Below are 15585 nucleotides of genomic sequence, written 5' to 3'. Positions count from 1 at the left end.
AAGACTATACATTTTTTTAAAGAGAGTTTTCAAGGGACAATACAAGAAACAAAAAAGAAATCACGTTTTCCAAAATGATAGTTGTTGACATGAGGTCCCAGTGTTTTCAAGAAAAGTTTCTCATATTTGAAATTCTAAAAAAAGTGTGGCCCATATTTGGAATTAAGGGTAGAGGGTTAGAGTTTGCTAAGCCGTTTGAGCATGTAAACAATTGTAGCAAACTTAAGCCATATATTTTACAAAAGTCTAAAAAAATTTAAAAAAATAGAAAACCGTCTTGTTATCATCATGGAGCTCAGCTCGACTTGTTATGACGAGCCAAGCCTGAGCAAGTGTTTACCCTTATCTAGTCGAACCCAAACAGCTCGAGTTCAGATCTTTCAGCTTGTTTACCAGCCCTACAACTAAGAGTAATGTCTAACTTCTCGACTATTTTACCTTTAGACCGTTTGAGACTCCTTTAAAAATTGTACCTACTTTGCTTAACCCAAACTAGTAGATGTGTTTATCATCACTTATTCACTAAAACCATGTTTTGGATCGAATCAATTTAACAATAGTTCTTGACTTTTAGTCAATCATGTTTTTGGTATAATATGATCCATTAGTTTTTTTGTTGAACTAAAAACACATCTAAACATGAAAAATGTTTAAACTAATATATATTTTAAAATAAATAAAGCATAGAGATCACATCTATGAGTTTAGATTAAACAAAAACCTCAAGTATTCTAAAGAGGTCCAAGATGATTCTCCTGTAGGAGATAAATGGTCTGGAAGCTACATATTACTCCTGCAACTAAGCTTATTTGTAGAAAACTTAATTTTTAATAAACCTGCATATTTTCTATCCAAAATGGGTTAGTTGCAATATCACAATACTCCAAATTATCCTCGCACCGTATCCACTTATATACCATTCTGAATAAAAAAAGCTGAAAAAATGTTTCATCCCATGACCTTTCAAGATGCACGTGCGGACAGCAGAGTAGTGGCATTGTTCCAATCAAAAGAAAACATGAGCCACAGTTTGTGGCATGTCCAGCCTATGATCGTTTCAAATTGAATTGGCTTAGCCTATTTGTGACATTCTCGATTGGTAGGGTAAAGTTAGCTGCAAATTTGCAAATGTATTAGAGTGCATAACCTTTGTTTACATGCACTTTTGCTTTGATTCTGTTGTATCCTTGACATTTGCACAAATTAATTATTCTTTACGTGCAAAGCACTTTAAGCTCAATCGATTATGGCTGGTAAACTACAGTTTACCAAATCCACTTAATGAGCTCATTAATCCATAATGAGAATCCATATCCTCAATAACAGTAAGGGGCACATATTAATGCAGTTCTAAACATTAATCAAAGATCCAAAATCTAAGGGAAAAAAGTGGGAAAAAATTATCACAGAAGTACATAGCACATGCATCATCAGCAAAATCTTCAAAAACGGATGTCTTCGTACCATCACCATCAAACCCTGCAAGCACCATAATTTACAAAAAACAAGGTCGAGAAAAACATAAAGCATTACAATCATGGTCACCAAGACCTCCAATGTGGGGAATGGTTGTCCATCAAGACAAGCAAATCCTATGTCCCTAAGGCCCAAAATACATGATAGAAACTGCTCTTCACACATATGAGTAGCTAAGTTAAACAGAACGGCATGTTGCGTCAGTATACTGCTAAACAAAATAGAGCCTCTCAAGTTAGCTTGCTGCTTGGCATGGTAAACACCAAGACTAAAACCAACAACAGGTTACTTTATAGTTCTGCTACTTCTTGAGGACATGTTTTTCATACAAAGATACTATGTCCTTCTTGTTTGGGTTCCGCAGCTGTAGCAGCTGTGCACCAAAACCGTGCTTTGTAAGCTCTTGCTTGAGTTTTTGCACAGTGAACTTTGTGTAATCCTCTGAATCACGTTGACTGTCATCATCATTGGGTTTAAAAATAGAACCCCCATCTTCTGTATGAATGTTTATGGGACTAGTCATGCTCTTGGATCTCTTGTTTGCCCTCACATCAGCATCTGTTTCCATATCTTGAACTGATTCAATACCAGCATAATCATCAAAGCGTGAGCGTTTAGCATGTGAAACAGTCTTGAGCTTGCTGTCTAAGGCAGCCTCATTCAGACGCACTGACGCCAACTCTTGTTGAATTGAATCTAGTTTTCCTTGGGTGGCTTGAAGCTGCAAAGAGAGGGCCTCCGCTCGAGTGCTTGCTTCAGCATGAGCTGCCCTTTCAGTGGCCAAAAGGCTTTCAAGTACTTTAACTGTGGTTGTCCTCTGCTCATTTGTAGATTTGACTAGTTCCTCAATTTCTTCCTCTCTCTCATCTACTCTTGCTTCAAGCAATGAAACCTTGGAAATAGCATCCATTTCAGAGGCACGGAGTCGTTCAACGTCCCCCATTAAATCCAACTTCTGTCTTTCAAGGCTTTCAATTTGTCTCTCAGCTCTTTCAATCTGAGCTAGCCTTTCCATTGCCAGGCGATGGACTTCACTCTTTTCTTTCTGCGCAGATGCTGCCTCACTTCGGGCATTGTCAGCCAACTCAAGTGCTCTTTTGGCCTCCTTCTCAGTAGATTTGTACCTGTCCTCAGTTTCCTCAAACCTTTTGAACTCGGTCAAGTATTTTTCCTCCAAATGAATCTTTTCTTGTTCTAGTATTCTTGCTTCTCTCTCGTATGACTGAGCTGTAGCCTTCGCAGAATCAAGCATTTGTCCTAGCTCCTCAACTTGAATTTTCAGTGCTGCATATTCTGTATCTTTATTTTTCAATGTTGACTCGACAATCTGCAATTCTCATAGCCATAACAATGTGAAAAAAAAATGCTCTATGCTTGTAGAAGACAGACAATGAAATAATTTGCAATAATCTAAATCTACCTTTAGCTGTGAACTCAAACTCATGACCCAGCGCTCAGCCTGCTCAAGCTTTGCGACCTTTTCCTTAAGTTCTTCTTCCTGTTACCAGATGGGAGGGAAATTAAAATAATGAGAGAGAGAGAGAGAGATCATAAAATCAAAGTATAATATAAGCGCTCAAGTTTTTAAAACAATAAAAAGATAAATAATAACAAATGGAAATTGCAAAATGCAATCACAAACCTTCTTAGCTAAACTAGCAGAGAATTCTGCCCTAAGAGAATCTTCTCTAAGCTGAATTTGCTGATTTGCACGATCTTTCAACTGTGCAGCTTTCTCCAGTGCAGATTTGGATTCTCTTACAGCTATATCAAACTTCCTTTTCCACTCAGAAGCCTCTTCTTGAGCAGCCTGGACCTGTTCGCGAGCAGCAGCCAGTCTTGCTTCAGCAGTGCTAGCTCTAGACTTGAGAGTTGCTATTTCAGCACTAATCTGTTCTTCTTCAGCCTTATATCTAGAGGATATCTGTTCGTATTTCCGCTTCCATTCTGTAGACTCCTGAGTGGTGGCATCCAGGGTTTTTGACAAATTAGAGTACCGCTCTTCCAGAGAACTATACTTGCTTTGCAAATTGTTTATACGAATAAGATAACCTTCTGCAATTTTTCTTTTGTCACCGAGTGCTTCTTCGTATCTTTTCAGATAATCAGCCCGATGCTGTTCATTTGCCTCCAATTGTTTGCTAAGCAGTTCCAGTTTGTCTTCATTTGCACGATATTTCAACATAAGATCACTTTTCTCTGATGCAATTTGATCTAACTGTTTCTTAACAAAGTCAAATATCAGGCCCTCTAAACTGCAAAAAGTGAAAATCATAAACTTAGAAAGACTATGACAAACCAACAGAAACTTAACAAAGAGGAACAAATGTCAAATATTAGAGTGGGGTTGTGGGACAAACCACTGCTGCAAGAATCGAGCAAGCTTTTGCCATTTCCCAGGACCATGAGAAGATATTTCATATTCAGAGATAAGACCATCCAGGACCTGTAGCAATAATAGGTGAATTATTTCCTTAATGCTACCATGCATCTGTGTGTTTTGTCTGCATGTGTCTACTAACAGAAATTTTCATTCAAAAGAAAATGTAATAATCATGAACAAATTTAGCACTTCTAGCATTAGTCAGGTCAGGTAAGAAGTTTATAGAATGAACTTACTTCTAGTACATGCTTGAGTTTAGCGTTAGGGATATGGCAAGCTTCACGCAACCTTTTGTCCATCATCTGAATAGAATTTGAACACCTTAAATCTGCCTCCATAAAGGCAGTCTTTTTGTAGTCCTGAACCAGGAAAAGTTCAAATCAATACTATACCAACTTCACATGTACATCTGGAGAAAAAACAAACAGAAACTGCTAAAGTAACTGAGATCATTTTCAATTTCATACATAAACAATAGATAAAGCTATAGATAAGCTACCAACTGTGTCAAAGCATATCAATTTCCTTTTCCCCTTTTACATGTTTAGGCTGAATAGATAAAACTATAGACATGGTCCACACGAGATCTAAATGCTCCGCGGTAGAACTTAATACAGTCACATGGATTGGCCCAAATAGTAAATAAGAAATATTTTCACCTAAAAGAAATAACGATTTGTCATTTAGGTTAAGCAATACTTGTCACATGCTAGAATATGGCACTACACATTATTCTTGAAGGAACCCTAGCAATTGGTCATGACACTAATTCCAGCCACGACATATCTAATCATCTGTAGAGGCACTTATATGAGATGGGCCAAATCTTGGTTGGGATTTGGAAGAACGTGAAAACAAGACAAAGTAGATAGATGGCTTCATGCATGGTCTCATTTGAGTCAGGAAGGGTCAGCTGCAATGTGATTGCACACTTTTAGTGTGCTGCTGCACCTGATCACCCACCATCTTTGGGATACAGCCTGTCAGCTGCAGGGCCCAACAGCAGATGGTGGGTGATCAGGTGTAGCAGAACACTTCAAAGTGTGCAATCACATTACACTTTATCTCAATTCCATTTTAGTTGAGGTGGCTGAACCATGTGGAGCTTCCTTGGATCAGGTATGTCTTGCTAGCCCATGCTAGACCTGAGTGACTCCATAGAGAGTTAAAAGGACCATGATGGCTCAAGGTCAAAGAAAGATGGCTTTGACTCAATGCATCATGATGGCTCAAGGTCAAAAAAAGATGGCTTCAAGTCAGCTGAGCTGGACAATATATATCAGGTATGTTTTAGAACAAAGCGAGCTGTGACAATGGTCACAATCTTGTTGGTTGTGGGTCATGGGTTGTGAAGGTTTAAAGACACTGATTCACTAGGGAAGGTTCATTTGAGCTAAAAAGGAATCAGGTACATCAGTCAGGATGACCAGTCATGGGTTGCGATTTGCTGCCCAAACTAGAGAACATGATCACTATGGGCTGGACTCAAATTTAAAAGGTGCTCCTTAAGAAGGAACAAACATAAACTAAAAATAAACATCTCACTAAGTATAGAAACATGTATTATTTATTTTTGCTCTCTCTTACATAGATCTAGGCTTCAAAAGCGACCGATACGAGTAACGATACAATACTTACAACCTTGCTAGAAAGAAGCCTCATTATTAGCTCTCCATTAAGGGGACGTATGAAAACCCATGAGAACTTTCTCACTTAAAGCATATGTGAAATGTTTTCGTAAATGAAGGGGTTGGGAACTGGAAGAACAACAGAAAAATTTTGCTCGTAAAAATTTCAGTCATTTTTTCACAGAAAGTTGAACCACTCACATAGGACAATACGATTGACTTTCCTAGGTTGTAAATATGCCCTAAGGGAGCATTTGTTTCAACCCACTTCTTTGAAGAAGGCCTCTTTCATAAGAAATAGGGTTTGTTTCTCACCAGGGGTGAAGAGGACACCTGTGTGATGAATACCAGGGCCACTTATCAAATGGCTAGACCTTTTCATGTGAAAACAGCATAACACCTCCCAATCATAGGGAACAATTTTCCCTCCAGTGCACCCTTTTCGTGACAAAGTGGCATCCCTCGTCGTGGAAACATGCCCCAAGTGTCATGTTTTACATTATCTGCTTCAGTAAAAATAGAAAAAGGTAGGGGTCAAGGTGTAAATTTTTCTTTGGTTCCTGTATTGAGAAAGAGAAGAGAAATAGAGAGGGAGAGAAAAGGGAGAGATCGACTTCGGCTGTCACGATTTCAGTTAAAGAAATCGTGACCTAAACATGTATTTAAACTTATAATACACTATGGGTCGGGTCTGGTATATATATCCAGACCTGATAACTAAATACATCTTTACATACATGGCCGGTGACATGGATCGGGTTGGATCCTGCACCTTTTTCACCCCCCCTTATGTCTGCAACCTGTCTTTCAGTACTGACAAACTCAGGTTCGATCTCTTTTTCTTCAACCTTCTGTCTCACAAAGTGTTGGTCGATCTCAATGTGTTTGGCACGACTGTGATGTACTGGATTGAATGACATATTGATAGCACTTTGATTGTCACAGAGCAAGGCAGTGTGGGAGATCATTTCTCCTACTTCAGTTAGAAGATGCCTGATCCATGTGACTTCGGCAGTGGCAGCAGCCATGGATCTATATTCAGCCTCAGTGCTTGATCTAGCGATGGCTTTTTGTTTTCTACTGCTCCAAGAGACTAAATTTCTTCCAATGAAGGCACAATATCCTGATGTAGATCTTCTTTCGTCGGGATCTCCTGCCCAGTCTGCATCACAATATACAGTAATTTCGTGCTCGTTTTGGCCATGGGACTGTGGTAAATATATCAATCCATCCCCAATAGTCCCTTTCAGATATCTAAGGATCCTCTTGACCGCTTCCATATGTCCAGTATGTGGCGCATGCATAAATTGAGACACTTGATTGACTGAATAAACAATATCAGGTCTAGTGAATGTGAGGTATTGTAACATTCCTATTATGTTGCGATACCTGGTGGGGTCATCACACAGATCTCCATCATGAGCGCTAAGTTTTTGATGAAGTACACTCGGAGTTCCTAGAGGTTTGCAGTCTTTCATGCCTGTCTTGCTGAGAACATCTACGGTGTACTTGTGTTGAGTGAGTGTCAATCCATGAGTCTGGTTGTCAACTTCTACACCAAGGAAATAGCGTAGAACTCCAAGGTCTTTCATTTTGAACCTTTGACCTAATAAGTCTTTTATTTCTTGAATGTGGTCCGCAGAGTTTCCTGTGATGATAATATCATCGACATAAATTAATAATAGAGTGGTCACAGACTGGCTTTTAAAGATAAATAATGAGTGGTCCAGCATGGAACGTGAAAATCCATGTTTCTGAATTTCAGATGAGAAGCTATCAAACCAAGAGCGAGATGCTTGCTTCAGGCCGTAGATGGCTCTTTTTAACTTGCATACATGGGTTTTACAATTTTGTTCTTGATATCCAGGGGGTTGTTCCATGTATACCTCCTCCTTCAAATCCCCATGTAAGAATGCATTTTTTACATCAAGCTGACTCAACTTCCATCCATGTTCAACAGCCAGGGAAATGATAATTTGAATCGTTCCCATTCTTACAACCGGACTAAAAGTCTCATCATAGTCTTGCCCTGCTTCTTGAGTGAATCCTTTTGCTACAAGCCTTGCTTTATATCGTTCAATAGTTCCATCTGGCTTGTACTTGATTTTGTAGACCCATTTGCATCCGACAACATTTTTGTCAGGTGGTCTGGGAACAACTTCCCATGTTCCACATTCATGCAAGGCTTGCATTTCATCATTCATAGCTTCTACCCATTTCATAGAAGTTACTGCCTGATAATACATGATGGGCTCTTCATCCTTATTGATGGCAGTTAAAAACAATTGAAAGTCCAAGGAGAAGTTGTTATAACTAACCCACCTGTCAATAGGATGCCGTATGCGGTTTGATTTTCTGACTGCGAGGGTATGAGAAGGAGTAGGATTGGCGACTGAGACCTGATCTAAAAGGCTTGATGTTGTCGGTCTCTGTCTGGAATAGACAATGCCTTTGTATCTGCCCGGTACTTCCTCTGCATTCTGTGACCCCGACGTCCCAGTGTTCTCAAAAACCTCTTCTTCTTGTTGCACACAATCTGAGGAACATGTTTCATTGGAGCCAGCAAAAAGTTCTGAGCTTAGCCAAGGATGGTAAATTTCAGTTGGCATACTCGTTGTGTTAGCTCCGTGATCAAAATTTTGTTCATCAAAGACAACATTTCTTGAGGTTCTGATACGTTTGTTGGTGGGATCATAACACCTATACCCTTTGTAGTCATCTGCATATCCTACAAATCTGCACTTTTGGGCTTTGTCTTGAAACTTGTTTCTCAGGGACTGATCGATATGCACATAGCAAACACATCCAAAAACACGCAGATCATAATAACTAGGATAAGTTCCAAAAAGACAGTGATAAGGAGACTTATTTTCCAGAATAACCATAGGCAGTCTGTTTATCACATGCATGGCAGAATGGAAGGCTTCTGTCCATAAGTTGATGAGAAGATTGCTGTCATGAAGCATACTCATGGCACTTTCAACGATATGCATGTGTTTTCGTTCAACAATTCCATTTTGTTGAGAGGTGTGAGGACAGGACACCCTTCTTCCTATTCCATTACTTTGAAGAAAAAAGATAAAATCACGGGATGAAAATTCCCCACCTGCATCACATTGGAAAAATTGAATGGACTCAGAAAATTGATTTTTGACAAGGGAAAGAAAATTTTGAAACAAAGAGAAGACTTCCGACTTATTTTTTATGAAATATATCCAAGTGTATCGAGTATAGCTATCAACAAAGATTAGATAGTATTTGCTCCCAGATCCAGAAACAACTGGGGCTGGTCCCCATACATCAGAACAGATGATCTCAAAAGGTTTTGAAGCCCTCTTATTAATGAAATGAAAAGGCAATACATGACTCTTGCAGGAAAGACAACTGGAACATTTGTGACTGTTCTCATCCCTATTTAGACTTTCTTTTGGAATGAGATTATTAGATACAAGTTTCTCAATGAAATGACCCCCACAATGTCCTAATCGACTATGCCATAAGAATGGCTTATTACATTCAGAAATACTAAAAACATTAGCAGAAGAGGATGAACACGACTCTAATGAAGGCTCTGAATTCAGGTGGGCAGGGCGGACAGCATGACAAGGAGCTTATTCAAAGACATACATATTGCCTCGTCTCTTTCCTTCAGCGAATGTTTCCCTTGTGCGAAGGTCCTTGACCTGCACAGAGAAGGGAGTGAATTCAACTGAAGCATTATTATCATCAATAAGTTTGGAGACAGAGACAATATTTTTCTTAATGTCAGGAGCATGAGAACGTCAGAAAGAGTAAGAGTGGAATGTGACATGGGAATGACAGTTTTTCCAACATGAGAAATAGGATGGTGGGATCCATCTCCAGTGACAATCTTATTTTTTCCAAAATAAGGAATGGGATTAGAAATCTTACCTGCATCACCTGTTACATGAGTCGCTGCCCCTGAGTCGACAAACCAGGTGCCTTCATCGCTCTGCTTCAATTTCAACTCTGACAAGGCAGATATCAACAAATCTTTAATCTCTCCACTGCTTGAGAACTTCATTTTGTTTTCTGTCTGTGGACCCTTTCCTTTATTCTCTGGATTATGCCAACAATTCGCCTTGATATGCCCCTTTTTATTACAAAGGAAGCAGGTAGGAATGGATCTTGACCCCTGCGCATGAGTTAACATATTTGGAGTGGGAAGTAAACCACGCCCTCCGTGTCCACTTCGCCCTTGTCCTCCTCGTCCGCATCCTCTACCATAAGACACCCCTGTGGCAAAAACTTCTTGAGAATTTGTGTGAACGTGAGATTCCTCAAAGAACCCTTTCAGAGTCATCTCATACTGAATTAATTTTGCTCGCAACTCATCAAAGGTAGGAAGAGCAGGGAGACATAATAGGGAAGTGACGATCATGTTGTAGTCGGATCCCAATCCACTCAGAGTCTGTTGTACCATATCGCTGTCATTCACCGCGCATCCTATAACTGCAAGTTGAGTTGTGATAGTCTTCATCTTGTTCAGATATTCCATGATGGTCATGGAATCTTTTCTCAACATCTGGAATTCCCTCTTGAGAAAAACCATTCTCGCTTGCGAAACTTGTGAATATGTTTGAACCAATTTTTCCCAAAGTTGCAGAGCAGTACAGTTGTCGGGGATGGCAACAAGGACCTCTTGGGACAAGGTGGAAGTGATGTAAGCAACCACTGATTGATCTTTCCTTTCCCAGTTGAGGTACTCAACATTCTTGACATACACAATTGAACTTACTCCTTTGTCGTCTTTTTCTTCTCTCGTAACAAATTCGAGTGGGACGGGAGTGGTTCCATCAAGGTGACCTAAGAGACCTTGACTCCTTATAAAAGGAATAATTTGCCTCTTCCAAATCAAGAAGTTTGAGGTAGTTAACTTTTCAGAAACGAGTTGAGTGAGAAAACTTGAGGAAAGATTGGATGAAGAGGAATGAAGATCCATGAAAAGGAGTTTTAACAAGAAAGGGAACCCCCTTTTTTAGTGTTGACAGAAATTGACAGAGTGCTCAGTCTGCAGTCAGAGTGGTTTGCTGATGGCCTTTTTTTTTCGGCTGTAGCAACTCAAAGATAGATCGACCAGAAACTGTCAGAAGAAAGCACTGAGTTTTCAATGTGAATCCCACTTGTAACAGTCAGAACAAGAATGATACGAAAAAAAATGAGAGCAAAGGAATGAACAGATTTTCTGTCCCACAGAAGGCTGAACAGCAAAAAAAAAATTGTTGGATCCTGCGTGAACAGATTAGGGATTCACGTGAGATGTGAATCCACTAAATGAAGAAATCGTAGAAATGAAATTCACGTGAGATTAGGGATTCACGTGGGATTCACTGCGTGAAAAAATTGGGAAAACAGAAAGGGAAAACGAGAGGTGGATATTGAAATCGTGATAAAAAAAACAAGATTCACGTGAGATGTGAACTGATTAGGGATTCACGTGAATCCTGCGTGAACTGATTAGGGATTCACGTGAGATGTGAATCCACTAAAGGAAGAGATCGTGGAAATGAAATCCACGTGATATTAGGGATTCACTGCGTGCTGCGTGAAAAAGGTGTGAAAACAAAAAGAGAAACGAGAAGTGGAGATTGGAATCGTGGTAGAGGAAAAAACTGAAGGAAATGAAGAAAAAAGTAGGCGAAACCTCAAACCTTGATTTTCGGCACCTTCGGAATCCACTTCAACCCTTAGTTGGATCTTGGCTCTGATACCATGTAAATTTTTCTTTGGTTCCTGTATTGAGAAAGAGAAGAGAAATAGAGAGGGAGAGAAAAGGGAGAGATCGACTTCGGCTGTCACGATTTCAGTTAAAGAAATCGTGACCTAAACATGTATTTAAACTTATAATACACTATGGGTCGGGTCTGGTATATATATCCAGACCTGATAACTAAATACATCTTTACATACATGGCCGGTGACATGGATCGGGTTGGATCCTGCACCTTTTTCACCCCCCCTTATGTCTGCAACCTGTCTTTCAGTACTGACAAACTCAGGTTCGATCTCTTTTTCTTCAACCTTCTGTCTCACAAAGTGTTGGTCGATCTCAATGTGTTTGGCACGACTGTGATGTACTGGATTGAATGACATATTGATAGCACTTTGATTGTCACAGAGCAAGGCAGTGTGGGAGATCATTTCTCCTACTTCAGTTAGAAGATGCCTGATCCATGTGACTTCGGCAGTGGCAGCAGCCATGGATCTATATTCAGCCTCAGTGCTTGATCTAGCGATGGCTTTTTGTTTTCTACTGCTCCAAGAGACTAAATTTCTTCCAATGAAGGCACAATATCCTGATGTAGATCTTCTTTCGTCGGGATCTCCTACCCAGTCTGCATCACAATATACAGTAATTTCGTGCTCGTTTTGGCCATGGGACTGTGGTAAATATATCAATCCATCCCCAATAGTCCCTTTCAGATATCTAAGGATCCTCTTGACCGCTTCCATATGTCCAGTATGTGGCGCATGCATAAATTGAGACACTTGATTGACTGAATAAACAATATCAGGTCTAGTGAATGTGAGGTATTGTAACATTCCTATTATGTTGCGATACCTGGTGGGGTCATCACACAGATCTCCATCATGAGCGCTAAGTTTTTGATGAAGTACACTCGGAGTTCCTAGAGGTTTGCAGTCTTTCATGCCTGTCTTGCTGAGAACATCTACGGTGTACTTGTGTTGAGTGAGTGTCAATCCATGAGTCTGGTTGTCAACTTCTACACCAAGGAAATAGCGTAGAACTCCAAGGTCTTTCATTTTGAACCTTTGACCTAATAAGTCTTTTATTTCTTGAATGTGGTCCGCAGAGTTTCCTGTGATGATAATATCATCGACATAAATTAATAATAGAGTGGTCACAGACTGGCTTTTAAAGATAAATAATGAGTGGTCCAGCATGGAACGTGAAAATCCATGTTTCTGAATTTCAGATGAGAAGCTATCAAACCAAGAGCGAGATGCTTGCTTCAGGCCGTAGATGGCTCTTTTTAACTTGCATACATGGGTTTTACAATTTTGTTCTTGATATCCAGGGGGTTGTTCCATGTATACCTCCTCCTTCAAATCCCCATGTAAGAATGCATTTTTTACATCAAGCTGACTCAACTTCCATCCATGTTCAACAGCCAGGGAAATGATAATTTGAATCGTTCCCATTCTTACAACCGGACTAAAAGTCTCATCATAGTCTTGCCCTGCTTCTTGAGTGAATCCTTTTGCTACAAGCCTTGCTTTATATCGTTCAATAGTTCCATCTGGCTTGTACTTGATTTTGTAGACCCATTTGCATCCGACAACATTTTTGTCAGGTGGTCTGGGAACAACTTCCCATGTTCCACATTCATGCAAGGCTTGCATTTCATCATTCATAGCTTCTACCCATTTCATAGAAGTTACTGCCTGATAATACATGATGGGCTCTTCATCCTTATTGATGGCAGTTAAAAACAATTGAAAGTCCAAGGAGAAGTTGTTATAACTAACCCACCTGTCAATAGGATGCCGTATGCGGTTTGATTTTCTGACTGCGAGGGTATGAGAAGTAGTAGGATTGGCGACTGAGACCTGATCTAAAAGGCTTGATGTTGTCGGTCTCTGTCTGGAATAGACAATGCCTTTGTATCTGCCCGGTACTTCCTCTGCATTCTGTGACCCCGACGTCCCAGTGTTCTCAAAAACCTCTTCTTCTTGTTGCACACAATCTGAGGAACATGTTTCATTGGAGCCAGCAAAAAGTTCTGAGCTTAGCCAAGGATGGTAAATTTCAGTTGGCATACTCGTTGTGTTAGCTCCGTGATCAAAATTTTGTTCATCAAAGACAACATTTCTTGAGGTTCTGATACGTTTGTTGGTGGGATCATAACACCTATACCCTTTGTAGTCATCTGCATATCCTACAAATCTGCACTTTTGGGCTTTGTCTTGAAACTTGTTTCTCAGGGACTGATCGATATGCACATAGCAAACACATCCAAAAACACGCAGATCATAATAACTAGGATAAGTTCCAAAAAGACAGTGATAAGGAGACTTATTTTCCAGAATAACCATAGGCAGTCTGTTTATCACATGCATGGCAGAATGGAAGGCTTCTGTCCATAAGTTGATGGGAAGATTGCTGTCATGAAGCATACTCATGGCACTTTCAACGATATGCATGTGTTTTCGTTCAACAATTCCATTTTGTTGAGAGGTGTGAGGACAGGACACCCTTCTTCCTATTCCATTACTTTGAAGAAAAAAGATAAAATCACGGGATGAAAATTCCCCACCTGCATCACATTGGAAAAATTGAATGGACTCAGAAAATTGATTTTTGACAAGGGAAAGAAAATTTTGAATCAAAGAGAAGACTTCCGACCTATTTTTTATGAAATATATCCAAGTGTATCGAGTATAGCTATCAACAAAGATTAGATAGTATTTGCTCCCAGATCCAGAAACAACTGGGGCTGGTCCCCATACATCAGAACAGATGATCTCAAAAGGTTTTGAAGCCCTCTTATTAATGAAATGAAAAGGCAATACATGACTCTTGCAGGAAAGACAACTGGAACATTTGTGACTGTTCTCATCCCTATTTAGACTTTCTTTTGGAATGAGATTATTAGATACAAGTTTCTCAATGAAATGACCCCCACAATGTCCTAATCGACTATGCCATAAGAATGGCTTATTACATTCAGAAATACTAAAAACATTAGCAGAAGAGGATGAACACGACTCTAATGAAGGCTCTGAATTCAGGTGGGCAGGGCGGACAGCATGACAAGGAGCTTATTCAAAGACATACATATTGCCTCGTCTCTTTCCTTCAGCGAATGTTTCCCTTGTGCGAAGGTCCTTGACCTGCACAGAGAAGGGAGTGAATTCAACTGAAGCATTATTATCATCAATAAGTTTGGAGACAGAGACAATATTTTTCTTAATGTCAGGAGCATGAGAACGTCAGAAAGAGTAAGAGTGGAATGTGACATGGGAATGACAGTTTTTCCAACATGAGAAATAGGATGGTGGGATCCATCTCCAGTGACAATCTTATTTTTTCCAAAATAAGGAATGGGATTAGAAATCTTACCTGCATCACCTGTTACATGAGTCGCTGCCCCTGAGTCGACAAACCAGGTGCCTTCATCGCTCTGCTTCAATTTCAACTCTGACAAGGCAGATATCAACAAATCTTTAATCTCTCCACTGCTTGAGAACTTCATTTTGTTTTCTGTCTGTGGACCCTTTCCTTTATTCTCTGGATTATGCCAACAATTCGCCTTGATATGCCCCTTTTTATTACAAAGGAAGCAGGTAGGAATGGATCTTGACCCCTGCGCATGAGTTAACATATTTGGAGTGGGAAGTAAACCACGCCCTCCGTGTCCACTTCGCCCTTGTCCTCCTCGTCCGCATCCTCTACCATAAGACACCCCTGTGGCAAAAACTTCTTGAGAATTTGTGTGAACGTGAGATTCCTCAAAGAACCCTTTCAGAGTCATCTCATACTGAATTAATTTTGCTCGCAACTCATCAAAGGTAGGAAGAGCAGGGAGACATAATAGGGAAGTGACGATCATGTTGTAGTCGGATCCCAATCCACTCAGAGTCTGTTGTACCATATCGCTGTCATTCACCGCGCATCCTATAACTGCAAGTTGAGTTGTGATAGTCTTCATCTTGTTCAGATATTCCATGATGGTCATGGAATCTTTTCTCAACATCTGGAATTCCCTCTTGAGAAAAACCATTCTCGCTTGCGAAACTTGTGAATATGTTTGAACCAATTTTTCCCAAAGTTGCAGAGCAGTACAGTTGTCGGGGATGGCAACAAGGACCTCTTGGGACAAGGTGGAAGTGATGTAAGCAACCACTGATTGATCTTTCCTTTCCCAGTTGAGGTACTCAACATTCTTGACATACACAATTGAACTTACTCCTTTGTCGTCTTTTTCTTCTCTCGTAACAAATTCGAGTGGGACGGGAGTGGTTCCATCAAGGTGACCTAAGAGACCTTGACTCCTTATAAAAGGAATAATTTGCCTCTTCCAAATCAAGAAGTTTGAGGTAGTTAACTTTTCA

At 40.0% G+C, this 15585-nt stretch overlaps 1 protein-coding gene across 1 annotated transcript in view; it reads right to left on the bottom strand.

The window, feature by feature from the left end:
• Nucleotides 1-1404: 1404 nt before the first annotated feature.
• Nucleotides 1405-15585, bottom strand: part of LOC149836806 (uncharacterized) — a 49509-nt gene continuing 35328 nt past the window's right edge. The window contains exons 10-14 of the mRNA XM_090005589.1: nucleotides 4096-4218; nucleotides 3837-3922; nucleotides 3119-3731; nucleotides 2897-2974; nucleotides 1405-2803 (exon numbers count right to left, since the gene is read on the bottom strand). Of these exons, the coding sequence (XP_089861715.1) occupies nucleotides 1778-2803; nucleotides 2897-2974; nucleotides 3119-3731; nucleotides 3837-3922; nucleotides 4096-4218 (1926 nt within the window). The 3' untranslated portion in view covers nucleotides 1405-1777. The remainder of the gene's footprint in view (nucleotides 2804-2896; nucleotides 2975-3118; nucleotides 3732-3836; nucleotides 3923-4095; nucleotides 4219-15585) is intronic.

This window comes from Nuphar pumila, chromosome 5 (genome assembly GCF_984573655.1).
Source record: "Nuphar pumila chromosome 5, dmNupPumi1.hap1.1, whole genome shotgun sequence".
NCBI lineage: Eukaryota > Viridiplantae > Streptophyta > Magnoliopsida > Nymphaeales > Nymphaeaceae > Nuphar > Nuphar pumila.
Note: the sequence above shows the minus strand (reverse complement) of the source record. Positions and strands in the feature narration are given on the sequence as shown.